At 43.6% G+C, this 27,428-nt stretch overlaps 1 protein-coding gene across 12 annotated transcripts in view; it reads right to left on the bottom strand.

Moving 5' to 3' along the window:
* GREB1L (GREB1 like retinoic acid receptor coactivator) overlaps window positions 1–27,428 on the bottom strand; it is a 300,655-nt gene that overhangs the window by 67,413 nt on the left and 205,814 nt on the right. For all 12 annotated transcript variants that reach the window (XM_061596502.1, XM_061596493.1, XM_061596580.1 and 9 more), the window contains 4 exons: window positions 27,177–27,314; window positions 26,201–26,320; window positions 23,854–23,991; window positions 12,418–12,603 (listed from right to left, as the gene is read on the bottom strand). In XM_061596502.1, the coding sequence (XP_061452486.1) occupies window positions 12,418–12,603; window positions 23,854–23,991; window positions 26,201–26,320; window positions 27,177–27,314 (582 nt within the window). The remainder of the gene's footprint in view (window positions 1–12,417; window positions 12,604–23,853; window positions 23,992–26,200; window positions 26,321–27,176; window positions 27,315–27,428) is intronic.

Genomic DNA, 27,428 nt, shown 5'->3' with positions numbered 1-27,428 from the left:
CATGAGGAGGGTCACGGGTTTTCCCACACCTGTTTAAGAAAGTATCCCTTCTTGGAGATTGGAATGGGTAGAATAGGCCTGACCATCTTCAAATGGCAAAGGTACTACATTTTAGAAATCCTGACCCACATCCAATTATGGCCAATACACATGACTCTCTTATGTTGCATGCCATTCATTAAAGACTTTAAAATGCTCATAGTATTAAAAGATTAAAATGCACTTATAGTTAGTTTTGTTTTGTTTTATTTGATATATTAAAATATTATACTTTACTCCCCTAGATGCTGATATTTTTATTTAGCAAAATGTATATATCACTTGATTATAAAAAAAAAATATTTAAGCAGTTTAGAAAAACCCCCACTGATGAGTGTATGCTACTTACATTTTAAAATTATCCAAGACATGTTACATGCTTCAATTCAGTGCACATTTACTTGGGAGTAAACCCCCAGAACAGGGTTAGTTTTACTTTTGAGTAAAGATGCATATATTGCACTGCTAATCTATATACATGTTGGGCTCTAATGTGAAGCCAGATAATATCGTCAAACATTTCAGATTATGGTGATGTCCAATTAGGGAAAAAACCCAGCTAATAGAAGCTTTGGGGCAATTTGGATAATCAGCATGAAGACATGTATGCATGTGTATGTATGTAAAATTACTGACAATACAGAGATAAGTTAAAACTAATGTATAGTTAAATAAAAATAATTTATAGTTAAGTTAAATCAATACTTATTTAGTTATATATTTAAAAGATTTATAGAGACCCAGTGCCTGCAGGAGGAAGGGGAGCACCACCGTCCAGGGAAGAAGGAGAGCCGTTTGCTGCTGCTGTCTGCCTGTCTGCTTGCTTGCTGCTGCTCAGCTACCACTACCGCCCTCTCCCTGTTGGACTTCTGCTCTGCAGGGGTCACGCCTTGCAAAACCAGGCCCCCAGGTACTCAGCCAGCTGTTGCTGATATAATCCACCTGTCCCTTCCCTGGAGGAGATACATAAGCCGGCTGGCTGAGGTGGCTCCTGCTTTGCAGATTGCCTGGCTTTTTGTGGGTCTTGAGTCATGTGCCTGGGACAGAGGACTCAGAGCCAAGTGGGGAGACTTGAGGGGGCCCCAATCAGTGTAGTGACGGGTAGAGGGAGATGTGGCATTGTGAGGAGAACTTGCCAGGTAAGGGGACCATGGCCCAGGCAGTTAATGACTGTACCTTGTTCTGGTCCTCCTCACACCCACAGGTTTGTTGGTTGCCCTATCATCCAGCTTTCAGGGCTCCGGACGCTGCTCCTAAACGCCAGATCAGTGCACAATAAGGTATACCTCATTCACGATTTAATTGTGGATGAGGAGCCGATCTGGCATGTATAACTGAGACCTGGATGGATGAGCAGGGAGGAGTCAGTCTCTCCCAGCTATGCCTGCCAGGTACCTGGTTCAGCATCAGGGTAGACCTGAGGGTCGGGGAGGGGGGTTGCTGTGGTCTATAGGAGCTCCATCTCCCTCTGCAAGCACCCTGTCCATGTGACTACTGGTCTGGAGTGTTTGCACCTTGTGTTGGGTCAGCAGGGCAGACTGGGGATTCTGTTGGTGTACCACCTACCCTGCTGCCCAACAGACTCCCTACCTGAGCTGACAGAGGTGGTCTCAGGTGTACTGTTGAGATCCCCCAGACTGTTGGTTCTGGGGAATGTCAACATCCATGCCGAGGCCACCTTATCCAGGGCAGCTCAGAATTTCATGGTCTCCATGACAGCCATAGGACTGTCCCAATATGCCATTGGCCCAACACATGTAGCAGGGCATACTCTAGACTTGGTTTTTGCAACTGGACATGGAGATGGTGATCTGAATGTGGGGGGCCTTACATCAGTGCCTCTGTCATGGACAGATCACTGCTTGCTGAAGTTTAGACTTACAGCGGCTTTTCCCCTCTGCAAGGGTGGGGGACCTATTAAGTTGGTCCGCGCCAAGAGACTAATGGATCTGGATGGTTTCCAAAGGGCTCTGGGGAGTTTTCCGGCTGATAGGGCTGGAGCTCCTGTCGAAACCCTGGTTGAACTGTGGAATACAGAAATGACCTGGGCGGCTGACATGATTGCTCCTGAGCGCCCTCTCCTGTGTAGAGCTCGTACGGCTCCATAGTGCACCCCAGAGCTGAGAGTGATGAAACACAAGGAGACGGCTTGAGTGCAGATGGAGACAAACTCCTCGTGGATGCAATTACACACTGGTAAGTGCCTACGGTAAGCTGTATTTAGGGGCAGTGAGGGCAGCAAAAAAACAATATTTTGCTGCCACTATCAAATCATCAATCTGCCTCCCAGTGGAACTCTTCAGAATTGTCCAGAGACTATTACACACTGGCCCCAAGGACATGGTAGAACCATCTGAGGCCCGCTCTAATGAATTTGCTAGGCACTTCCAGAATAAATTTTTTAGCATCCGCCAGGACTTAACTCCAGTGTTATAGCAGGTAAATCAAGCGAGGTATCCAGAGCACAGCCTTGTCCCGATTTCTTGGATGAGTTTCAGTTGGTACAGCTTGAGGACGTTGACAAGGTGCTTGGACAGGTTCATGCAACTACTTCTGTGCTGGATCTTTGCCCTTCTTGGCTAATAGGGATGGAACAGCCGGCTGGGCCAGGGAAATCATTAATGCCTCTCTGCGAGAGGGAGTGGTTCCTGGCTGCCTGAAAAAGGCGGTAGTGAGGCCACTCCTGAAGAGACCCTCCCTGGATCCAAAAAATCTTAATAATTATAGGCCGGTGGCAAATGTTCCATTCCTGGGCAAGGTGGCAGGCCAGCTCCAGACACTCTGGGATGAGACCGAGTATCTGGAAACATTTCAGTTGGGTTTCAGGCCTGGTTTTGGCATGGAAACAGCCTTGGTCACCCTGTATGATGACCTCTGTCGGGAGAGAGACAGGGGGAGTGTGACTCTGTTTTTTTATTATTATTATTCGATTTCTATACCGCCCACAGCCAAAAGGCTCTCAGGGCGGTGCACAACAGGGAATAAAATACAATTGAATCACTCTGTTGATTCTCCTTGATCTCTCAGTGGCTTTCGATACCATCGACCATGGTATCCTTCTGGGGAGACTGGCTGAGTTGGGAGTGGGAGGGACTGCATGGCGGTGGTTCCGCTCCTACTTGGCGGGTCACCTCAGAAGGTGGTGCTTGGGGAGCATTCCTTGGCACCCTGGACTCTCCAGTATGGGGTTCCGCAGGGGTCAGTTCTGTCCCCCATGCTGTTCAACATCTACATGAAACCGTTGGGTGCGGTCATCCGGAGCTTTGGAGTGCACTGCCATCAGTATGCTGATGACACGCAGCATTATTTCTCCTTTTCATCTTCTTCAGGTGAGGCTGTCAATGTGGTGAACCAGTGTCTGGCTGCGACAATGGACTGGATGAGGGCTAATAAACTGAGGCCCAATCCAGACAAAACTGAGATGCTGCTTGTGGGTGGTTCTTCTGACCGGATGGTGGATATTCAACCTGTCCAGCATGGGGTTGCACTCCCCCTGAAGGAGCAGGTTCGTAGCTTGGGGTTCTCCGAGAACCATCTCTGTCACTTGAGGCTCAGGTAGCACGGAGTGCCTTCTACCAACTTTGGTTGGTGGCCCAGCTACGCCCCTATCTGGACAGGGATAACCTAGCTTCAGTTGTCCATGCTCTGGTAACCTCCAAGTTAGATTACTGCAATGCACTCTACATGGGGCTGCCTTTGAAGATGGTTTGGAAGCTGCAGCTTGTGCAAAATGCAGCAGCCAGATTGGTACCAGACGGTTCAAACATATAAAACCGATTCTGGCCCGCTTGCATTGGCTGCCTGTATGTTTCCGAGCTCGATTCAAAGTGCTGGTTTTAACCTATAAAGCCTTACACTGCTTGGGACCACAATATCTGATGGAACGCCTCTCCTGACACGAATGCACCCATACACTATGCTCAACATCCAAGGCCCTCCTCTGGGTGCCTCCTCCGAGGGAAGCTGGGAGTCTGGCAACAAGGGAGAGGGCCTTCTCAGTGATGGCCCCCAAATTATGGAATCATCTCCCTGATGAGGTGCGCCTGGTGCCAACACCGTTATCTTTTCGGCGCCAGGTCAAGACTTTCCTCTTCTCCCAGGCATTTTAGCATGCGTTTTTAAATTGATTTTTTTAAAATGTGTTTTCAAATTTGTATATTTGTTTTTAATGTTTTTAATTGTTGTAAACCACTCAGAGAGCTTCGGCTATGGGGCGGTATACAAATGTAATAAATAAATAAATAAATAATAGCCTACTCTATATTGGTGCTGATACCAGGAATGGATATCAAAAAATATAAATTTTATATATTTATGCAAATTCTTAAATACATGAGCAAAGAAAGATCCTAAAAATTAAGCAGAGGAGATGGCTAAAACAAACACTTATTTTTAAAAAACCTAGCAAAGTCTGAGTAAGCAGGTATGCCTTCCAATTTATGCACTGAAATGACAACAATCGCACATCTAACATACCTGTAAGAGGAGGGCATTCCATAAAAGGGGCACTGTCACACAGAAGGCTAAACAACCCTCCCCTAAAAGAAGAATGTGGAGAAGAGGCCCCTTCATTGATCTTAAAACATGGGCAATCTGCTATAGGGAGAGGTGCTCCTTCAAGTATTCAGTTAGAGCTTTAGAGGTAAGCAACAGCATCTTGAATTGGGCTTGGAAGCAAATAAGCAGCCAATGCAGTTATTTACAATAATCGAAATGGTAAGCTACCAGAGCATGGACTACTGTGGCCAAGCTATTCCTTATTCAGGAAAGGTCACAGCTGCCAAGCCAGCTGAAGCTGGAACATGGGAATCCTTGTCACTGAGGCCATCTGGGCCTCAAACAACATTAGATCCAGGACTGTGTCTGATTACATACCCGTTCCTTCAAGTGGAGTGCAAACTTGTCCAGAACAGGTTGCACCCCAAATTTCCAGATACAGCCTACCCACAGTGCCTCCATCTTGTCAGGATCCAGCCTTAGCTTCTTGGCCCTTATCCAGCATATTATTGAATCCAAGCATCTGTTCAGCATGTGCACAGCCTCTTGGATGATGAGAAGCAGAGCTGGCTGCCCTGCTGATCCTTTCAACCTCCAAAAAGGATCCGTGTGGGATGGATTTCCAAAGCAAGCAGATCTGGGTTTTTTCTTCATCCAGTCCATACTAGAGCTGATGCCTGCTTCCAGACATAAGCCCTGGCAGGGACTGCTCCATTGCGCAGTGATAAAAGAAACAGGTACTTGTTTTGCAGTGCTATTTGCAGTAGTCTGTTCGGTATCAAAAGCTTCCCTACTGCTGTTATGTACTTGTTATAATTTGGTAAAGGTTCCCCTACATCATTGTCTTTAAGAAAGTCTGTTGCCATAGGCATTGCTACAGGATAGGCATCTTTGAGTTCTAAAGTCTCTAAAAGATCAACAATCTTTTGTTTTTGGTTGAGTAGGTAGGAGCCATCTGCTTCCCTTTCAATCTGGATGCCTAGGTAGTATGTTGCAGTGCCTAGCTCTTTGATTTCAACTTCTTTGTTCAAATGATGTACAACTTCTCTGTAGTCTTGATCTCTTTGAGTCGCCATGATCAAGTCATCGACATAAATCAGAATATATGTCAAATGTCCATCTTTGCTTCTGGTGTACAGGCATTGGTCTACATCACCTTGCTTGAAGCCTAGCTCCTTCAGCATTTTATCCAGTTTCTCATTCCAGGCCCCTGCAGCTTGCTTGAGTCCATACAGGCCCTTTTTAAGCTTGCATACAAGATGTACTTGCTTCTGGTTCACGAAACCTGGAGGTTGTTGCATGTACAACTCCTCTGTTATTTCTCCATGCAGAAAGGCAGTCTTGACATCGAGGTGTCTGACGTGCATCTGTTTGGAGGCTGCCACACTTAGTAACATTCTTATTGTGCTGTGTCGGACAACAGGAGCAAAAGTAGTATCATAGTCCTCTCCATATTTCTGCAGGAAACCTTTTGCAACTTGTCTTACCTTGTAGCGTTCAATTTCTCCTCCTGCATCTTGCTTCACCTTGAACACCCATCTGCATCCTATGGCTTTCTTGCCTGGTGGAAGTTCTGTCAGGGTCCAAGTCTTATTCTTGTGCAGTGCATCCATCTCCTCCTGAGCGGCTTTTCTCCACTGAGCGCCCTCGGATGCTGGCATCTGCTTGATCTCCTCCCAAGTCGATGGTTCTCTGGGTAGCACCGACCTTGCGAGGTGGGACAGGCGTAGAGGTGGTACACCTTTGTTGGTTCGCGATGAGGATCTGGGAGCTTGTTCTGGGATCTGGTCTGGCTCTGCAGCATCTTCCAATCCAGTCATCTCATCATTCTCATCTGCGTCTGTACCTCTCTCAGCCTCATCATCACTTTCTGCAATCTCTGCCTCTTCCTCTTGTTTAAGGCTTGGATCAGGTCGTGCAGATATCTGTGATGTCACTGGTATTTCATATGTGGGTACTGGCATAAGAGATTGGACGTGGTGTCCTTGCTCTTCTGAGAAATCTAGCACAGTCCCTCTTTTGTCAGCTCTGCTTCATTCATCGAAGTAGACAACGTGTCTTGTGCTGACTTCACCTGTCTTTAGGTTCATAACTCTGTAGCCTTTGCTACCAGGAGCATATCCTATCAAAATAGTCTGTTCTGTTCTAGCATCTAGCTTCTGCCTCTTTTGTTTTGCTATGTAGGCAAAAGCAATGCTTCCAAACACTCTGATATGTGCCAGGTTTGGAATCCTGCCATGCCACAATTGGAATGGGGTGTATGTGGTGCCCTTGGTTGGCAATCTGTTCTGGATATACGTTGCAGCCACAATCGCGTCACCCCACAGCCTTTTGGGTAGATCAGCGTCAGCAAGCATGCATTTTGTCATTTCCAGAAGAGATCTAAGTCTCCTTTCAGAAATCCCATTCTGCTCTGGAGTATGACTGACAGTCCTCCTGTGGAAAAGGCCTTGTTCCTCCAGGAAACTTTGTGTTTGGTGCGATATAAACTCACCACCGTTGTCACTTTGTAGAGCTTTTGGCTTCCTTTCAAATTTTGTGCTCACCATGGAGATGTGTATCTTCAGCATCTCATGCATTTGGCTCTTGTCCTTCAATAAGTAAGTCACACAGTACCTTGAAAAATCATCCACAAAAATTAGAACATATCTATTCTGCCCAAGTGAGGGTACATTAAATGGTCCACAGAGGTCACTGTGTATGTGATCTAGCACCTTGGTGCTTCTCTTTTCAGTCCTTGGTGGAAATGAGGGCCTAACAACCTTTTCCTCAATGCAATTTACGCACCTGCTTGATTTATCATGGTTCTGTTGGTTTACCTTGATACCTGTGGCAAGGTTCTGCTTTTGTAGCTGTAGGATCGCCTTTGGATTGCGATGTCCCAGTCATCTGTGCCCAAGTTCTAGGCTGGTCTCTTCCTTGTCCATCATGGCCGTGTTTGCTTGTTCAGCTGTAAGACTCAGTTCAGAAACACCATCATTTTCATGAGCTAGTGCAAGCAATCCATCATGTTTGGTCACTGTACACTTTCCATCCCGGAAATGTACTGCAAATCCTTTCTTGTCTAAGCTGAGACGCTCAGCATATTGCAATTTAAGTCTGGGACATATAAAACATGATCTGCCACATTTACTATTGTTTGATTGGATACCTTGCACCTAAGAGCAATGGATCCAGATCCATTAATGTTCATATATTGACCATTGGGAGTCTGGATTCTTCCTTCAGTATCACAGTTTATTTCATCAAATAAATCTTCATTATAACAACTGTGGTTTGTACATCCACTGTCTAAAATCCAATTGTTTGATTTTTGTTTGTAATTATTTGCCACAAGACCTTTGTGCGTTAAAAGGAAATTTCTTCCTTTGCTTTCTTTGGATTCCTCTCTGCAAGGTCCATGCTTGTGCTTTGAGAAAGCATGCTCCCTTTGTTCTCTTTGTTTAAAATTAGGAGAGCTGCCATTGGCTGTTGAACTTTTGGGTGAGTCACAGTCACTAGCCAGGTGACCGCGCCTCCCACATGAAAAACAGCATTGTGATTGGCTTTTGGGAGGGGCTTTCCCCTTCCCTTTATCCCTGCTAGCCATGTAATTTGATCCATTATCATTTGAGTCTCTTTGGATCACACATTCCTCTCTTAGTTTTGCAAGAGCTTCCTCAAAAAGAATCTCAGGGTTGTGGTTTAAAAGAGAAATAAATGGATCAAATCTCTTTCCCAGAGATCACAAAATAAAACCCAACTTATGTTGGTGGTTAAAATCAAGCCCAGCTAATCTCAATTTGTTGAAAATCAGCAACAAGGAAGTGATATGTTTCTCACAATTTTCCTTTGTCTGCAATTTTAAATTCGCCATCTCTTTAATCAACATGGTTTGGCATCTACAGCTTTGAAATCCGAAAGCTGTTTGAAGTTTGTCTAGCATCTCCGAGGCAGATTTATATTCATTTATATAAACAAGCTGATCATCCCTTAGAGCAGCCTTTCCTAACCAGTGTGCCTCCAGAGGTTGTTGGACCACAATTCCCATCTTTCCTGACCATTGGCAATGCTGGCTGAGGCTGATGGGAGTTGTGGTCCAACAACATCTGGAGGCACACTGGTTGGGAAAGGCTGCCTTAGAGAATCAAATATTATAGCTTTTACAAGAGAATCTTTGTCTTCCCAAATGCTAGCTTCTTGGTCAGTCCCTTCTGGTTTAGGTTTTTCGATACAGCATGGAGCTTTCTCTGCAGCTAAAATAATCCTGATTCTACTCCTCCACTGGTCAAAGTTAGCAGCAGATAGTTCAGGCATTCTTCTTGAAAAACCTCTGTTGCCTTGCTGATACATGCTTCCTGGTCTGAGAAGAGCTTTTGTTATGCTAAAACAACTCAAGGAAGTAATAGCAGCAAAAATAGTCTCTTTTAAAAACTAGTGCCTGATACAGAGCAAAGGGGGAAACAAAATATGCCAAAAAAATACTCAAAATAAAACCCGAAAAATCTGGCTCAATTCTCAACTATTTCTGGGCAACATAACCTGTTCGGTATTATAAAAATACACACAGAAATAGGAACTAATTTGGTTGGTCCTATTTCTTAGCAGAGATATAAAAATATAAGCAGCAGAATGAGAATGTAAACCAGGCCCAACTTTCTCTATATAAATAACAACAGACACAATCCTTTAGGTAAAAGAAAAGAATGTTTACTCACAACCTCTTTACATGAAGAAGATAGGCTCTAGCTTAGAAGAAAGAAAAATATAGAAGTCTCAGTCCATCTTGGTGTTTGTAATGATGCTCTTAGCAGAGAGCATCATGCCATGCAGCTTCTCTCAAAGGTAGGAAGAGCAGCAAAATGGAGAATATTCAAAAATCCCCCAGGACAAAGGAGGAAGAAGTCAGGTAAGTAACCCCCACCCATTAGGAAGTTACATCATGGTAAAACAGGTACATGGGATATTCCCCAAATATCCCTTAAAGTGACCGTGCAACATTTGCCTATTCCAACAGTCTCCCCCCTTTAAAGAGCGCTAGAGCTATTTTTAAAGGAGAGGAGGACTGCTTCAAAGAGAACTTGTTTTAAGACAGCCTTCACATGAGGACTGTCTTAAAGCATTCTGCAGTGCTGTTTAAAACAGTCTCCCTCTCCCCTTTAAAGATCACTCCAACAATCTTTAAAGGGACAGGAGAGACTGCTTCAAACAGTGCTTGCTTGGATTACTCTCTTCACATCAGCTGGTGTGTGTGAGTTAGGGTGTGCTTAGTGCCAGTGGTGTCACTAGAGTTGGTGTCACCCAGTGAGGTAACTCATGGTGTCACCCCTGCATCTGTCCGTCTCGCGGGCCTCTGGCCGCCTTGCTTTCCAGGGGGGCAAGAGGGAAGCCATCCTCTCCCACCCCGTCGGGGAGGGCTTGGGGTGGCCCTCGAACCAGGCTCCTTCCTCAAAGACCTCGGTCTGGGGGGAGGGAGCTGCACCCTCTCAATCCAGGCCTTCCCTTGCAGGAGGCAATGATACTGGGCCTGGGCTCGACAGAGCGGCCGGGAAGAGCCCTTGAGGTCTCCAGGTGCTTGCTGGGGGGGGGCCACCAGCAGACCTCTGTCCTGCCTGCCCCGGCTGCACGAGCACATGGTGGCCGGGCCTGGCCCGGAGCTGAGCAGCCAATGGGTGCCGCGCCCGATGTGACGTCAGAGAGGCGCTAGAAAAGGCGCAGAGTCTTGCGCTGGGCTGGGACTACAGCGGCTCTTGCCCAGATCATGGCTCCTCCCCCTTCTTCTCCTCCCAGTCGCCTGGCCCTCCCCTCCTCCAGTGCTCTTGCTCGCTGGCTCGTGCTCCCACCCCCGTTCCTCGGTCCCCGGAGCAGCAGCTGCCGCCACGCATGCCACCTGGAGAGGAGCACTCTCAGGCCAGCCCTGCCGCGCACCCAGCCAGTCAAGCCGGCCCGTTGGCACCCTGCCCCACAACAGGGCAGCTCTGGGTGTCACCCCCTCATGGTGTCACCCGGGTGCGGTGTGCACCCCCCGCACCCACGTAGTGACGCCGCTTAGTGCTGAGTTAGGGTGTGCAAGAGAGCTCCCTGCAGGGAGCTCTCTGGCACACCCAGACAGGGCTTTAATCTCTGCTCAGCTGGTGAGCAGGGAATAAATTCTGCTGCCTTGGCTGCACAATTTTGTCCCCTGCTGGGAACAAGATCACACAGCCACGACAGGATTAAATCATGTCATGCCACCCATCAGCTAACATTACTAGTGATGTCAGCTGGTGGGTGTGGTTTGGGGAAAATGGCCTCGTGGCCCAAATTGGACACCTTGGTGGGGCCATGTTTGGCCCAGAGGTTGGTGATTCCCCCCTTCCCATATAGAAGTTAAATAGCACAGGTACAGATGCTATGGAGTCAAGCAAAAGTCCCCCAAATGTTGCTTTCTGTAACTGACCCTTTAGGTAGGAAAGGAACCATCAAATCACTGTGCTTCCAGCTCCCACTTCACTGAGGTGGTCCAGCAACATACCATGGTTGATGGTATCATCAGCTGCTGAGGGGTCCAGAAGGATCAACAGGGTTGCACTCCCCCTGTCTCTCCCACATCAGAGCCCATCCATCAGGCTGCTTCAGGTCCAAACCTGGATTGAAATGGGTCCTGATAATCCTCTTCCTTCAACCATGCTTGGAATTGTCCCAGCACCCACCACTTTCTCAAGCACCTTTCTCAAAATGGGGATATTTTCAATGGGGTGGTAATTATTACAGTTTTCAGGCTCAAGGAGGGCCTCTTAATTTTTCCATTTCCAATCATTTCATTAGACATTTTAACCTATGTGATTGGCTACATCTTCTTGGGATCCAGAGCTTACTTTACTACACCACTGTTATAGCTGTTTTTTGTTTGTTGGCTTTTTGTTTTGTTTTGTTTTTTACAGAAACAGATGCATATAACTTCACAAAGATCAGGATATCATTTTATTAATATTTCCACTTCTGCCTTTGTCAGTGACATAGAGCTGTTACATTTAAAAACGTATTAGCTGGTTTCAACGCAGCACTATTTAGTTGTTTTCCACTTCAATACATTTATCAGGAGTATTATTTTAGATATTAGTCATTCACAGAAGAAAACATCTTTTAAGACATTTTTTAAAATTTGGTTTAAATCAAACATATTTATTTGTGTAAACGAAGTTTCTTAGAGAATAGACTTTTTGCATGCCTGTGACTGTAAGGCATTGTTGTGTGCTGCTGATTTTATAAGATAGGTATTTGAAATGCCCCTGAACTAAGGTTAGCTATTAATAAATATAGGGCAGCCACAACAGGGAGGGTGTCCCTAATCCCTAAGGAATGTTGGTGTGTTTCCAGCTATGTTAGCCAATTTTGCAACTAGTAAGTATATAATCTGTACTGGATAATTTCCTTACAAATTCTGTAGTCATTGGCACAGGAGAAGCATGTGCTTGAGTTAATTAATCCACCCTGTTTTCTTAACAAATACCTCTCCTCAGAAAAAAAAAATCCTATGAGACTACATAGGAATGGCAACTGTAATGGAACTGCTGCCTTGCATAATGAGATATAGAGGATTCTGAATCTTCACAAGCTAAATTGTGTGCTGCTTACACAAGTAGGTGTCACTTTCATATCAATGGTTGCTTGCTGTTTCTAAAATAATAGTCCCACGCTACAGTTATAAGCCTTTCTCAATGAAAAGGGATTGCTGTAACTCAAAGTTTGTCACAAAGCAAATGTGATTTTTGAAAAACAGGATAAATGTGTGTACTTCTCCAAGAACATTTTTTTACTTACAAAAGCAAGTAACAAAAGATGTATCACTAGCAAAGGCAGTGGTTTGTAAGAAATGACATATACATATATATATATCAATACATATTTGTAGTGCCTTACCTAGCCGGACGAGATACTGTATTGTTAAAATAATCATGTTCTCCACACTTAATAATTGGCTCCCAGTCAATCCAAAAAGATCCAAATCTTTGCTTTCCAGCTGAGGAATCTTGTAGCAATTCACTAGCAAGGGGCTTACTACAATGTCTCCAACATTCCCATAGAAGTAGGGTAAAGTGCCATAACCTTCAAAAAACAAAGAGACAAACTCTAATCAAGCTGTTTCAAAACAATTTTGCAATAACAGAATTATATTCAATATTATTATTATCAATATCATTATAATTTATAAATCAACATTATTCTAAGTAATAAAAGTATAATAGGCCTGTGATCACTAAGTGGTGATCTGGATCCCTCCAATGTGTTGCAGGGGCTTTGTAGTTAACTTGTTTCTAAAGGACATTTGCAAAACTGTAGCAGTAATGGACAGACAGTGGAGTAAATTAGGCAGCCTTGATAGGTCTCTCTTGTCATGGCAATTGTCTCAGCACCCTATAGTCAATAAGCTGAGAATTGTCAGCATGCAATCACCATTATATGTCTGCCCTATTAAATTATCATAAAAAGAATCTGCTCTGGTACTATCAGTATTAATAAGATATCCTAGAGGCTAAGTTATGAGTGTTGATGGAATATTCTGGCAGTAATCTGTGATGGTGATCAGTGATGTGGGTTTTCTGGAAAAATTGAGTAATTTGCATCAAAACATTTACTAATGTCCCAGAGCGTGATTTAATTTAGCATATCTATTTTGCTTGTATTTTGTAAACAAAGCTAAAAGCTTTGAAATTGCCAAGCTTGCATAATAATGTATTTGCAATTGGCATCTATTCATTGTTACTAATGGACCCAGGGCCAACCTCCAAATTTCACTACCTATGTAGCTGAACCTTTAAGTGCAAAAGTTTGTTTTTTTAGCACAAATTGCCAGCAGAGCATGGTGTTTGTGTGCGTGCACGTGTTAGAGGCCTTTGACCCTTTGCTGCCACTATCAACCCAATCCAGATTGGGCCTCCTACTTTTGCTATTAGCATAAGAAAAAAGAGAGCTTCTGTTAAAGTCGAGTTTTTTCCTCAGTGCAAATTACAGGCATAGGGCCCAAACTGGACTGGGCCCACAGCAGATCATAAAAGGTGAAATCCCCCCCTACCCTGCATGCTAAGGTCCCAATCCAGTTCAAGGGCTCACACTAGTAATTTGTGTAAAAAACCCAACAACCCTGCACTTAACGGTACAGTTACATAGCTAACACAATGTGCAGTTTGGCCTTGGGAACATGCAGAAGATAAGAAAATCTCTGCTCAATTAGGAAAAAGGAAAATGGAATGGAGAAAACCAGTGGGATACGGTTATCCCTGGATATAAACTATATCGGAAGGACAGGGAAGGACGTATTGGTGGCGGACTCGCTCTATACGTGAAAGAAGGCATTGAATCCAGCAAGCTCGAAACCCCAAAAGAGGCAGACTCCTCCACAGAATCGTTGTGGGTGGTGATACCATGCCCCAGGAGGGACTTAATACTGGGAACGATCTATCGTCCCCCTGATCAAAATGCTCAGGGAGACCTGGAGATGAGATATGAAATTGAGGAAGCATCCAAACTAGGAAATGTGGTAGTAATGGGTGACTTCAACTACCCAGACATAGACTGGCTGCATATGTGTTCCAGTCATGACAAAGAAGCAAAGTTTCTAGATATTCTAAATGACTATTCCCTAGACCAGTTGGTCATGGAACCGACCAGAGGGACGGCTACCCTGGACTTAATCCTCAGTGGGGACCGGGACCTGGTGCAAGATGTAAGTGTTGTTGAACCGATTGGGAGCAGTGACCACAGTGCTATTAAATTAAACATACATGTAACTGGCCAATTGCCAAGAAAATCCAACATGGTCACATTTGACTTCAAAAGAGGAAACTTCACAAAAATGAGGGGATTGGTAAAAAGAAAGCTGAAAAACAAAGTCCAGAGGGTCACATCACTCGAAAATGCTTGGAAGTTGTTTAAAAACACTATATTAGAAGCTCAACTGGAGTGCATACCGCAGACCAGAAAAGGTACCGCCAGGGCCAAGAAGATGCCAGCATGGTTAACGAGCAAAGTCAAGGAAGCTCTTAGAGGCAAAAAGTCTTCCTTCAAAAAATGGAAGTCTTGTCCAAATGAAGAAAATAAAAAAGAACACAAACTCTGGCAAAAGAAATGCAAGAAGACAATAAGGGATGCTAAAAAAGAATTTGAGGAGCACATTGCTAAGAACATAAAAAACAACAACAAAAAATTCTATAAATACATTCAAAGCAGGAGACCATCTAGGGAGACAATTGGACCCTTGGATGATAAGGGAGTCAAAGGTGTACTAAAGAACGATAAGGAGATTGCAGAGAAGCTAAATGAATTCTTTGCATCTGTCTTCACAGTGGAAGATATAGGGCAGATCCCTGAACCTGAACTAACATTTGCAGGAAGGGATTCTGAGGAACTGAGACAAATAGTGGTAACGAGAGAGGAAGTTCTAAGCTTAATGGACAATATAAAAACTGACAAATCACCGGGCCCGGATGGCATCCACCCAAGAGTTCTCAAAGAACTCAAAGGTGAAATTGCTGATCTGCTAACTAAAATATGTAACTTGTCCCTTGGGTCCTCCTCCGTGCCTGAGGACTGGAAAGTGGCAAATGTAACGCCAATCTTCAAAAAGGGATCCAGAGGGGATCCCGGAAATTACAGGCCAGTTAGCTTAACTTCTGTCCCTGGAAAACTGGTAGAAAGTATTATTAAAGCTAGATTAACTAAGCACATAGAAGAACAAGCCTTGCTGAAGCAGAGCCAGCATGGCTTCTGCAAGGGAAAGTCCTGTCTCAGTAACCTATTAGAATTCTTTGAGAGTGTCAACAAGCATATAGATAGAGGTGATCCAGTGGACATAGTGTACTTAGACTTTCAAAAAGCGTTTGACAAGGTACCTCACCAAAGGCTTCTGAGGAAGCTTAGCAGTCATGGAATAAGTGGAGAGGTCCTCTTGTGGATAAGAAATTGGTTAAGAAGCAGAAAGCAGAGAGTAGGAATAAACGGACAGTTCTCCCAATGGAGGGCTGTAGAAAGTGGAGTCCCTCAAGGATCGGTATTGGGACCTGTACTTTTCAACTTGTTCATTAATGACCTAGAATTAGGAGTGAGCAGTGAAGTGGCCAAGTTTGCTGATGACACTAAATTGTTCAGGGTTGTTAAAACAAAAAGGGATTGCGAAGAGCTCCAAAAAGACCTCTCCAAACTGAGTGAATGGGCAGAAAAATGGCAAATGCAATTCAATATAAACAAGTGTAAAATTATGCATATTGGAGCAAAAAATCTTAATTTCACATATACGTTCATGGGGTCTGAACTGGCGGTGACCGACCAGGAGAGAGACCTCGGGGTTGTAGTGGACAGCACGATGAAAATGTCAACCCAGTGTGCGGCAGCTGTGAAAAAGGCAAATTCCATGCTAGCGATAATTAGGAAAGGTATTGAAAATAAAACAGCCGATATCATAATGCCGTTGTATAAATCTATGGTGCGGCCGCATTTGGAATACAGTGTACAGTTCTGGTCGCCTCATCTCAAAAAGGATATTATAGAGTTGGAAAAGGTTCAGAAGAGGGCAACCAGAATGATCAAGGGGATGGAGCGACTCCCTTACGAGGAAAGGTTGCAGCATTTGGGGCTTTTTAGTTTAGAGAAAAGGCGGGTCAGAGGAGACATGATAGAAGTGTATAAAATTATGCATGGCATTGAGAAAGTGGATAGAGAAAAGTTCTTCTCCCTCTCTCATAATACTAGAACTCGTGGACATTCAAAGAAGCTGAATGTTGGAAGATTCAGGACAGACAAAAGGAAGTACTTTACTCAGCGCATAGTTAAACTATGGAATTTGCTCCCACAAGATGCAGTAATGGCCACCAGCTTGGATGGCTTTAAAAGAAGATTAGACAAATTCATGGAGGACAGGGCTATCAATGGCTACTAGCCATGATGGCTGTGCTCTGCCACCCTAGTCAGAGGCAGCATGCTTCTGAAAACCAGTTGCCGGAAGCCTCAGGAGGGGAGAGTGTTCTTGCACTCGGGTCCTGCTTGCGGGCTTCCCCCAGGCACCTGGTTGGCCACTGTGAGAACAGGATGCTGGACTAGATGGGCCACTGGCCTGATCCAGCAGGCTCTTCTTATGTTCTTATGTTCATATCTACTCTAGCATTTTGTTCCCACAGTGGCCAGCCATATGCCTATGGAAAGCCCCCAAAGCAAGAAATGAGTGCAACAGCACTTCAGGGCAGGAAAGAAGAAATACATCGCTTAAAAAATATAACATGCTTGCATCTATTCCAAGTTGCCATATATAGTTATTGTCCCCCAATACAGATGCATTTGACAATGCTTCTGAAATCACATCTTTTAGCCTTTTAATATGGATCCAATTCATACACATCCCAACCTCTTTTACCCTTGTGGGGTTCTAGACATGCTTTTATCTATGCACTTGAAAGTGCATGGGAGAAAAACAGCATAGAGGGGGTTTTGAAAAGAAAAAACAGCTGGTAAGGAAAGTGTTAAGTACCCTCTTTTATTCCCCCTTCTCCCCAAATCATAATTTTGCTGTTCTCAAAATTGTTTTTCTATTAATAAATATTATTACTGGAGCTTACTTAACCTGCGTGTAATGCGTAATCTGCTTTTATGTTAAGAAAACAATTGAAAACTTTGAAGAACAATGCCACATAGATGTGTCTCTCTTTGCATCTGTAGTTTGGCGACAGCAATAAAGAAATGTAAAACAAGATCATCATCCCTCCCTGTTGGATTGCTGTTGTTTGATTTGCACTATATCCTGCAGGATTGGGTCCCAGGAACCTTAGCCAGCCGTGGTTTATTTTTTCCATCTACCCTTTGGAGGGATATGTTGACTGCGGACTGAGGGACGTGTGGAGACCTTTTTGCCTACAGGAAGAGGAACATTGTTGTTGCTTAGAAAAAGAGAGCAGCTGTGGCTGCTACTTTGGTTCTTACATACAGCATTTGTTCCACCTGCCCAGGGAGTGAGAGCTATTATTGCTGTTTGCTCCTGTCTTCTTTTGATTGTCATCATTGCTGCGCTTCTCATTGAACTGCTTGTACTGGGAAGATCTGCTGCTGGGCATAATGAAGATGGCGGCGTAAGAGCTCGCTACGGCTGGAGCTCCGCCACCATATGTTTCTTTTAACACCTTTTAATCACCTTTTAGCGTTATTTTTGGGATCAGGAACGCCTCTCCTCCGTTTTATAACTTGCAATAAGTTTGGCTGTATTTTAATTTGTTTGTTTGTTTGTCTGTCTGTTGTTGTGTGAATGAGATTGAGTGAATGTGTGTTTGTGTTTATATTGTTTAAGTGTTTTGCTGTATTAGATTTATTTTAAGATGTGCCTGGGAGAACATGCCTTGGGCCTCGCAGGGAGATTTTCGGGGGCCCCAATTAACGTTGTGACGGGTAATGGGAGGTATGGCGTTGGGAGGAGAACGTGCCAGGTAAGGGGAACTCGTCCCAGACAAGTTGTGTCTGTGTCTTGTTCCGGTTCTCCTCCTATCCACAGGACTGTTGGTTGTACTGTCAGCCAGCTCTCGGATCTCCAGGTGCTGCTTTTAAATGCTAGGTTGGTCGTTAATAAAAACCCCCTTATCCACGATTTGATTGTGGAGAAGGGTGCCGACCTTGTGTGTATTACCGAAACCTGGGTGGGTGAGCAGGGAGGAGTTGCTCTTTCCCAGCTTTGCCCACCTGGGTATTCGGTGCAGCACTGTGGTAGATCTGAGGGCCGGGGAGGCGGGGTTGCTGTGGTCTATCGGAGTTCTTTCTCTCTCACTAAGCACCCTGTCCAGACGGCGACTGGTTTGGAGTGTCTTCATCTTGTGCTGGGCCAAGGAGACAGATTGGGAATACTATTGGTGTACCGCCCACCTTGCTGCCCAATGGCTTCCCTAGCTGAGCTGACGGAGATAGTCTCGGAGGTATTGTTGAGATCCCCCAGACTTGTGGTACTGGGGGATGTCAACATTTATGCCGAGGCTGTCTTGTTCGGGGCAGCTCAGGACTTCATGGCCTCCATGACAACCATGGGGCTGTCTCAAGTTGCTACTGGCCCGACGCATGTATCAGGACATACTCTTGATTTGATCTTCGCCACTGGTCATGGAGATGGTGATCTGAGGGTGGGGTATTTTTCATCTACTCCATTGTCATGGACAGATCACCGCTTGCTGAGCTTTAGACTCACGGCAACCCTTTCCCTCTGCAGAGGTGGGGGACCTATTAAGTTGGTCCGCTCCCGGAGGCTTATGGATCCTGTTGCTTTCCAGAGCGCTCTGGGAGTTTTTCCGGCTGATAGCACTGGCGCTCCTGTCGAGGCCATGGTCGATCTGTGGAATGCGGAGATGACCTGGGCCATTGACATGATCGCTCCCGCGCGCCCCCTTCGGTGCAGAACTCAAACAGCACCGTGGTATACCCCGGAGCTGAGAGTGATGAAGCAAGAGAGAAGGAGGCTAGAGTGCAGGTGGAGGCGAACTCCTGACGGATGTAGTCATTCTTTGGTGAGTGCTTCCACTAAGTTGTATGTAAAAGCGGTTAGGGCGGCAAAAAAGTCATATTTTGCTGCCACCATTAGATCATCTCTTTGCCGCCCAGCAGAGCTTTTTAGGGTGGTACTAGGGCTTTTACATTCTGGCCCTCCTGATACTAAGGAAACATCGGAAGCTCACTGCAACGAATTTGCGGAGCACTTCCAGGATAAGATTGCTTGCATCCGTCGGGACTTAGACTCTGATGTTATGACAGATGACTCCATTGAAGTGTCCAGAGCGCGGTCTTGTCCTTCATTGTTGGATGAGTTTCAGTTGGTGCAGCTCGAGGAAGTGGACAAGGTGCTTGGAATGGTGCGGGCGACCACGTCTGCCCTTGATCCTTGCCCATCTTGGCTGGTGAAGGCCAGCAGGGCTGTAACCACCGGCTGGGCCAAAGAGGTGATAAACACCTCCTTGAGAGAGGGAGTAGTCCCTGGTAGTCTCAAGGAGGCAGTAGTGAGACCTCTTCTAAAGAAACCTTCTTTGGACCCAGATATTTTGAACAACTATAGACCGGTGGCGAATGTCCCTTTTTTGGGCAAGGTCCTGGAGCGGGTAGTCGCCGGCCAGCTCCAGGCGCTCTTGGATGAAACCGATTATCTGGATCCGTTTCAATCCGGTTTTAGGCCTGGTTTTGGCACTGAAACAGCCTTGGTCACCCTGTATGATGACCTTTGTCGGGAGAGGGACAGGGGGAGTGTGACCCTGTTGATTCTCCTTGATCTCTCAGCGGCGTTTGATACCATCGACCATGGTATCCTTCTGGGGAGGCTCGCGGAGTTGGGAGTTGGGGGCACTGCTTGGCAGTGGCTCTGCTCCTACTTAGCGGATCGTCGCCAGAAGGTAGTGCTTGGGGAACCTTGCTCGACACCCTGGACTCTCCATTGTGGAGTCCCTCAGGGGTCGGTCTTGTCCCCCATGCTCTTTAACATCTACATGCAGCCTCTGGGTGCGGTCATCAGGAGTTTTGGAGTGCGTTGCCATCAGTACGCTGATGACACGCAACTCTACTTCTCCTTTTCACCTTCTTCAGGTGAGGCTGTTGATGTGCTGAACCGTTGCCTGACCGCGATAATGGACTGGATGAGAGCTAATAAACTGAAACTTAATCCAGACAAGACTGAGACACTGTTGGTGAGCTCTTTACCTGCCCAGGTGGTGGATGTTCATCCTGTTCTAGATGGGGTTACACTCCCCTTGAAGGAACAGGTTCGTAGCTTGGGGGTCCTTTTTGACCCTTCCTTGTCGCTTGAGGCTCAAGTGGCCTCGGTGGCACGGAATGCGTTTTACCATCTTCGCCTAGTAGCCCAACTACGCCCCTATCTGGACAGTGACGATCTCGCCTCAGTTGTTCACGCTCTGGTAACCTCTAGACTGGACTACTGTAATGCGCTCTACATAGGGTTGCCCCTGAAGACCGTTCAGAAACTTCAGCTAGTGCAAAATGCGGCAGCCAGGTTGTTAACGAGGACCCGCTGGTCTGCGCATATAACACCTGTCCTGGCCCGCCTGCACTGGCTGCCTATTTGTTTCCGAGCCAGATTCAAGGTGCTGGTTTTGACCTATAAAGCCTTACACGGTGTGGGACCACAATACCTTGTAGAACGCCTCTCCCGCTATGAACCTACCCGTTCACTTCGTTCAATATCCGGGTACCAACTCATCAGGATGCCCGGAGGATTGTTATTAGATCTAGGGCCTTTTCTGTGGTGGCCCCCGAACTGTGGAACAGCCTACCTGTGGAGATACGCCTGGCGCCTTCGGTACTTTCTTTTAGGCGCCAGGTTAAGACCTGGCTATACTCCCAGGCATTTTAATGTTCAATGTGTTTCATTTAATTTTTTTTTCGTTTAACTTGTTGCTGGTTTTATTGTAATTTTATTGTAATATTGTATTTTAATCTTGTTTTGTTCACCGCCCAGAGAGCTATTCGCTATGGGCGGTTTAAAAATGAAATAAATAAATAAATAAATAAATAAATAAATAAATAAATAAAAGTATACTGTCAAATACCCATGTATTTATCTGACCTAGCTACACTATTATATTTCTACTATTATATTTCTAGTTTAAGTTGTGTTATATTTCCACTACTATATTTCTAGTTTACGTTGTGTTTTAAATGAAATAAACCCTCGGTTGTGTTGGGTTCCCAAGTTTCGAGGTCTCTTCCTATATTGGGAGGATAGGGAATCTGTGCACCTTTAAAGGTTGTGAGGCTCCAATTCCCATCAGCCCCAGTCAGCGTGACCAATGGTCAGGCCAAAATAACCAACATTATTATAGTCCAGCATCTGGAGGACAATAGGTTCCCCACCCCAGCAATATGAGTAAAGGCCTCAAGCCCAGAACTGAGGGCTTACCTCATTTAAAATACAGCTTTTGTATTGTGTTGTAACAGCATTATTTTATGCCTGTCTGAAATTCTAGCTCCATTAACTCCCGAATTACAATGATCTGCTAACAGTAGAGCTCAGACTGTAGCATCATGAATAGGGGTGGAAGGACCTGCCCATTTCAGTTCGCTCAGTTTCTAATTCATCCAGTCTTAAATTCAGTTCTTTTTATTCTGCAGCAATTTGCCATTTTTTAAAAAAAAAAAATCCTCATGAAAATTCTTCAGCATTTTAGTGTGAATTTCTCCTAACGCACATTTTTATATGCAGTTTTGACTAATGTACACATTTTTGCAAGCAATTTCTTATAATATAATGCATTTTTTGTATATCATTTTCACTAATATGTTCATTTTTACGCACACTTACCCCAAATATATGCATTTCTGTAAACATTCTTTGGTTGCAGAACAGCATCACAAAATTCAGATAAATGCGAAATTTGAAGGAAGGCTGTGTTTTGGTTCTCATATTGTTTTGTAAAATGTAAATTTGACAAATTCAGATTTAAATATGAACTGAATTGAATCCTTAGTTAATTCAGAAGGTCTGAAGCTCAGTGATAGAGCACATGCATTGCCTGTTAAAGGTTTCAGATTCAATCCCTAGCATCTCTAGTTATGACTGGGAAAAGACTCCTGTATGAAATCTTACAGTGTTGCTACCTTATAGCATAGTCAGTATAGGCACCAGTGAGCTAGATGGACTAATAATTTTACTCACTGTGAGACTGCTTCCTGTGTTCCTAAGCAATACTTAATTTTTATCTATATGATTTATTCTCTGTGCAGGGCTTGGCAGTATGATCCTTTATTAAGGGTAATTTTAGATACAAGGGTACCTTTAGTCCTTTATTCCTGTTGTGATTTTCTGCCCAAATTAAACACCACAAAACTCAACTGAAAGCTGCAATGACAAGTTGTGGGAAAAGTTTAGAGATCCCTCAGGCTCTCTGTTTCATTTCTTATTGTCTCCTCCAGACCCAATAAGTTTCTATAGTTCTCTTTGCACTCTGCAAGGCCCAATCAACAGGAAGTATTTGCTAATAAACGCCCCAGCCTGCCAGAGAAGGCCCCAACCTGCTATTTGATGTGCCAAAGTGAAACCCCCACTGGCAAGAAGCAAGCTTCCGTTTTGACAATTTTACTCCTAAATAAAATAAGTAACTAAAGGAGCATTCCATCACCACCCCCACCCACTTTAGGAATGAAACTGACAAAAAACAGAAGCTGCTGGCCACGTTCTGCTTTGCAACTAAGGAGCCCAGCCTTGGAACAATTCCTGCCATTTCATGGGAGATATTTGCACGGGCAATGACCAAGCAATGTTTGCGCAGGCACATTATATGGAAAAATGAGTTATAACAAGGTGCTCCCTGCCCAGCTACAAAACTTGGAAGCGGAGCTCTAATCAGGGACATCACCGGGAATGTGAAGTGAAGTACGTGCAGCAGCTACTCTGAGATAATATACCAACAAAAGCAGCAGGTGCTGACACACTTTAAGATGTTCTGTGTTGAATACCTCAAGTGAGAGACTTGGGAATGATTTTGGACAGCATAATTGACAACTCCAATAAAAACAACATCACTGGAAAGTTTATAGTGATATCAAACAAATCACATTTAAAAATATTACTTTTTCGCTGCAGTAAAGTGGTGAGAGATGGATAAAAATGCAGTTGACATTTCTTCCGAATATGTGATATCGGAAACAAGACCCAAGCCTTGTTCTTGTAATTAAGTTCTTAATAGTGCACATCTACATTTCACTAGACAACATCCTATAAGAGGGAATTAGTATATTTTATACAAGTACACTATTTTTAACAAAATTCAGTTGGTTGGTTTATTTGTTTTCCGTTAACCATTTAGCAAATAAAAGTTTGGAGGTATAAGCATAAAAAAATTAGAAGGTTGTGTTTAAATCAGTTCCTATTTTGATTATTATGTTGCACCTGAATGCTGCTTTCTTACACTTAAAATCTTTGCTTATTAAAGCACTACTCTAATGTGAAGGATAATTTATTTTACAGTCTGAGCAAAAAGCTTATTTCCTTTAGTTCCTTTAGTTCTTCACTGAAGGGCCAGATGTGACCTACAGATAGCCTCTTTCATGTTAGGCTTGAGCAATACATTTCAAATGATAAAACTTCTTCAGCTAACACATGATGTTCCTGGGATGCCTTCAGTGACACATTAAGAATGATTCTCTTTAACACTCTGGCTGCTCTCTGGGAATAGCAAAGGAGTTTATCAAGCAAAAGGAGTGGACTTCGTTTTAACAATATAATGACTGTGTTTTACACATGTGAAGAGTTGGCTACAATTTAGATTTCTTTAAACTTTAAATGAAAAACAACACATATCCTAACGGCAGATATTTTATTTCACATTGTAAACTTACCTATCAGAATTACTGGCCTGACTCCTGAGTTATTCAGCAGATTTTCAGGAACTATTACAGTCTCCCCTGCAGGAATGGGCTGAGGCTGTAAAATTCCAGTTAACATTGATTGAGGAACTGGGACTGACAAAAGAGGCTCTATAAAATACAGAAGGAGGGGGGGAAACTCTTATTACTAAAAGACTCATACTGTGATTTTGCCCTATGAACAATTTAAGGGGAAAGAAAACCCCTCCCACTCCTGCAGATCATTAAACACAATAAAATTCAAAACACTTCTGCACTTCTTCTCACATAACAAATTTAAATAAAGAACCAAATATCCTTCCATAACTCCGCACCATAAAACAAATGACCTTACATATATATATATATATATAAAAATAAATAAATTCAGGGGGAAAGGCTGAGTATGTATTATTTATTTATGTATGTATTTATATACCGCCCCACAGCCGAAGCTCTCTGGGTGGTTTACAATCTTCTCACAAAGCCAGGTGCTAGGCTATGACATGTTCACTGAGGTCACCTTTCGTTGCTACCAGTTAGCATAAAGAAAGGATGAGAGTCCATGCTCACCTCTGACCTATGTTATGCAGATTAGACAGCCACACATGGGCTGCATTCTCAAAGCCCAACTGAATATTGGTTTACATAGTTCTCAAGTCACAAACATAAAAACTAAGCTTTAGACATGAAGGAGCCACAGTGGCTTTTAAAGTAAATGGAGGTTCCAAAAGCCTCAGGAATCAGATATAATCCTTATCTTCTGCATAATTGAAAGTTTCATTAATGATTTGCAATAATCTAGCAGTAGTACAAGAATAATACAGGTTGTTTGGTTATTGTTGTTTTGAAGCTATAGAAATCTTCTTTAATTTATATAAATTTTTTAATCTAGCAGAATTTTTTTAAAAAAAATCCTCTAATCTAGAATACTGTTACCCATCAATACCACACTTCAAAGTAATCACACTGAGATGAGGGAGTGGCTCAAGGCCAAAAGATGCCTTTTCATTTTCTCTATATAGCAGAATTAAAATCCCATGTGCACCTGCATAGTATATTTCCAAACCACAATACATGGGGTTTTTTAAAATGTGCATTTGATTGACTGATTTTTATTTATGGTCATAGACCAAACTGAACATATACAAATACACAACAATACTTAAAAGAAGCATTAAACATAATCACTCTTGTGAGATACCCTCGTACTGCATATTAAAACAATTAAATTAAAATATTAAAATTAAAAGGAGAATTGTTTAATCGTTACTTTTTGACAATCAATAGCTGCTGCAAAAAAGCTGGCTACTTTTATTGTGACCTGGGGGTTCCGGTCAGACAACAAATACTCTTAAGTAAAATAAATCCAATCTACCTGGGATTTTTAATAAAATTGGAGTAATAAAAATAACTCTAAAATCACGGTAAAAGGGGCAATAAAACAACATGTGACGAATTGTTTCCACCTCCGCATTTTTACCTACATGCCAGTTATATGCATCCTGAATGTTAACAATGCTTTAATAGACAGAGGTTTCACTATTGAAATTTGCATATACTAATTCAAAATTATCATCAGGAGCACATGAAGAGTACGCATACATACATATGCATAGATGCACATACACCATGGGTTTTGGAGCTACTGTGCATGTATTTAGCCACTGCCCCTTAAGAAGAGAAACATGGAGTTTAACCCATCTTTCCACCCAGAATGTATCTGCCACATTCTGCTATCAGAAATGCTCAAGCTAAATTAGACTGTAGTTCAGAACACATGCAAATCCCACAGATCAGAAAAACTTAAAGGAAGGGAAATGCACACAGTATAAACAGTGAGTAGTGGCAGATGATGGGAGTGACTGTTTCTTAGAATGCTGGAAGGCGGAACTATAAAAAGACAGCTGACGTGCAGATATGCTTGGATTTTGGCATTTAATGTAAATGGAGCATCTGAATGATAAATGCATATACCTTTACTGATAGCACAGTAAAGCAGTGACTACACAGAGGGAAATAATACCTATGAAAGCAAAGGATGGTATGACACTGAACTTGGACACTTACAAATGTTGAAATTTGGGAGTAAGGTTTTCCATGCCATGGAGAAAAGGGGATGCTGACATACAGATGGACGCTGGGACTGACACAATTAACTCATCTAACTCAATAACTGTATTTGTAAACACTTTTGAAAGCACTTAGAAATGGGTTTAAGCAAGAGCTGTGGTACTAATGTAAGAAATGAATAAATATTAGTAATCAAACGTTCCCTGTAAGTAAGTAGTCAAAAAAGTGAGACAAAGTCACTGTGAACAAACACATATCAGGATCTTGCCTGCTCTTGGAAGAGGTCGAATGGCAGGAACAGGCACAACTAAGCCAGGAGGAGGAATTGGTGATCCAGGAGACCATCCCCGGTGTCGTTTCTTTGGGGGTCCAGAACTGGACATAGATGCTAGATTGAAACAATGCACACAGAAAACAAAGAGGAATATATGAGAGTTCACCCTAATTTGATTTAAAGAAAAATCAAAATAAATTTGGAACTGGAGTTTGGCACAGACAATTTGCCCAATGAGACACAGTGATCACTTACATTGGTTCAACTTTTCATTGCAACAGCAGTGAGCAAGTCTTACAATTTCCGGGAACTCAGGAAACAAGAACAGTTTACAGAGCAACCCTAACTCTGTTCTGGGTTTGCTCAAAGCAACAGAGTCATTGCTGCATCCGAAGGTTGGAGCAGAAGGATGTAGTGGAGTGCTCTCTCTCTGTTTTGCTACGCCAGCTCCAGGGTGGCCCAGCAAAGGAACCTGAATTAGGTTGCTTTCCAGCAAATGAGGTGGTTTAGAATCTGGCTGACCCTGCTTTCCTTCCAAAATGCCCCATTTTAGGACTTTGTGCTGGCTAACACTGGAAGAAACCCTGTTTACAGTAACTCCAAAACAGCCCACTCTGTCAGCTGGTGTAGCACAATTTACAAAGCACCAGAGCCTGGCAGCAGGACACCTCCACCTAATCCTAACCACACCCATGACCCCAGAGTGCAGATCAGGGATTAGGACAATGCAAGGCTGGAAGGCATGGCCACTGCATGTGGCAACATCAAGGTGATGGTGCTAGCTCAGAGCATTCTCAAACATACCAAATGCCTGAATAGGGCTCTTGTTTATCCAAATATTGTTTCTTTTACAGTTCACTCCAATACAACACTCAGACAATACTTATTATCTGAACTGACTGCCAGAGTCATGTGATTATATTGACATTAAATTATTACAAATTCAGAGGATTTTGTGTTTTTTTTTTACCTTGCTCCCCAGTTGCACTGCTAGGGCCAGGAGACATAGAGTGAGGCACAGGTCGGGAGATTGTAGAGCTTATTGCATTAGTCCTTCCTCCATTGTTGTTTCCACTAGCAACATCAGTGGCACGCAGAGACAAGGGAGCTAAATGCAACAAAATACAGAGTGCCCATTAGGTGACTGTTGGGAAATGAACATACGTATTGCAAAACTTACAAATTCTACAATAAGCTAATAAAAACGTGCACAAAATTAAGT

The sequence above is a fragment of the Rhineura floridana genome, chromosome 1 (assembly GCF_030035675.1).
Source record: "Rhineura floridana isolate rRhiFlo1 chromosome 1, rRhiFlo1.hap2, whole genome shotgun sequence".
In the NCBI taxonomy this organism is placed as follows: Eukaryota; Metazoa; Chordata; class Lepidosauria; order Squamata; family Rhineuridae; genus Rhineura; species Rhineura floridana.
The sequence above is the reverse complement of the archived record's forward strand: the minus strand, read 5'-3'. Positions and strand labels throughout refer to the sequence as shown.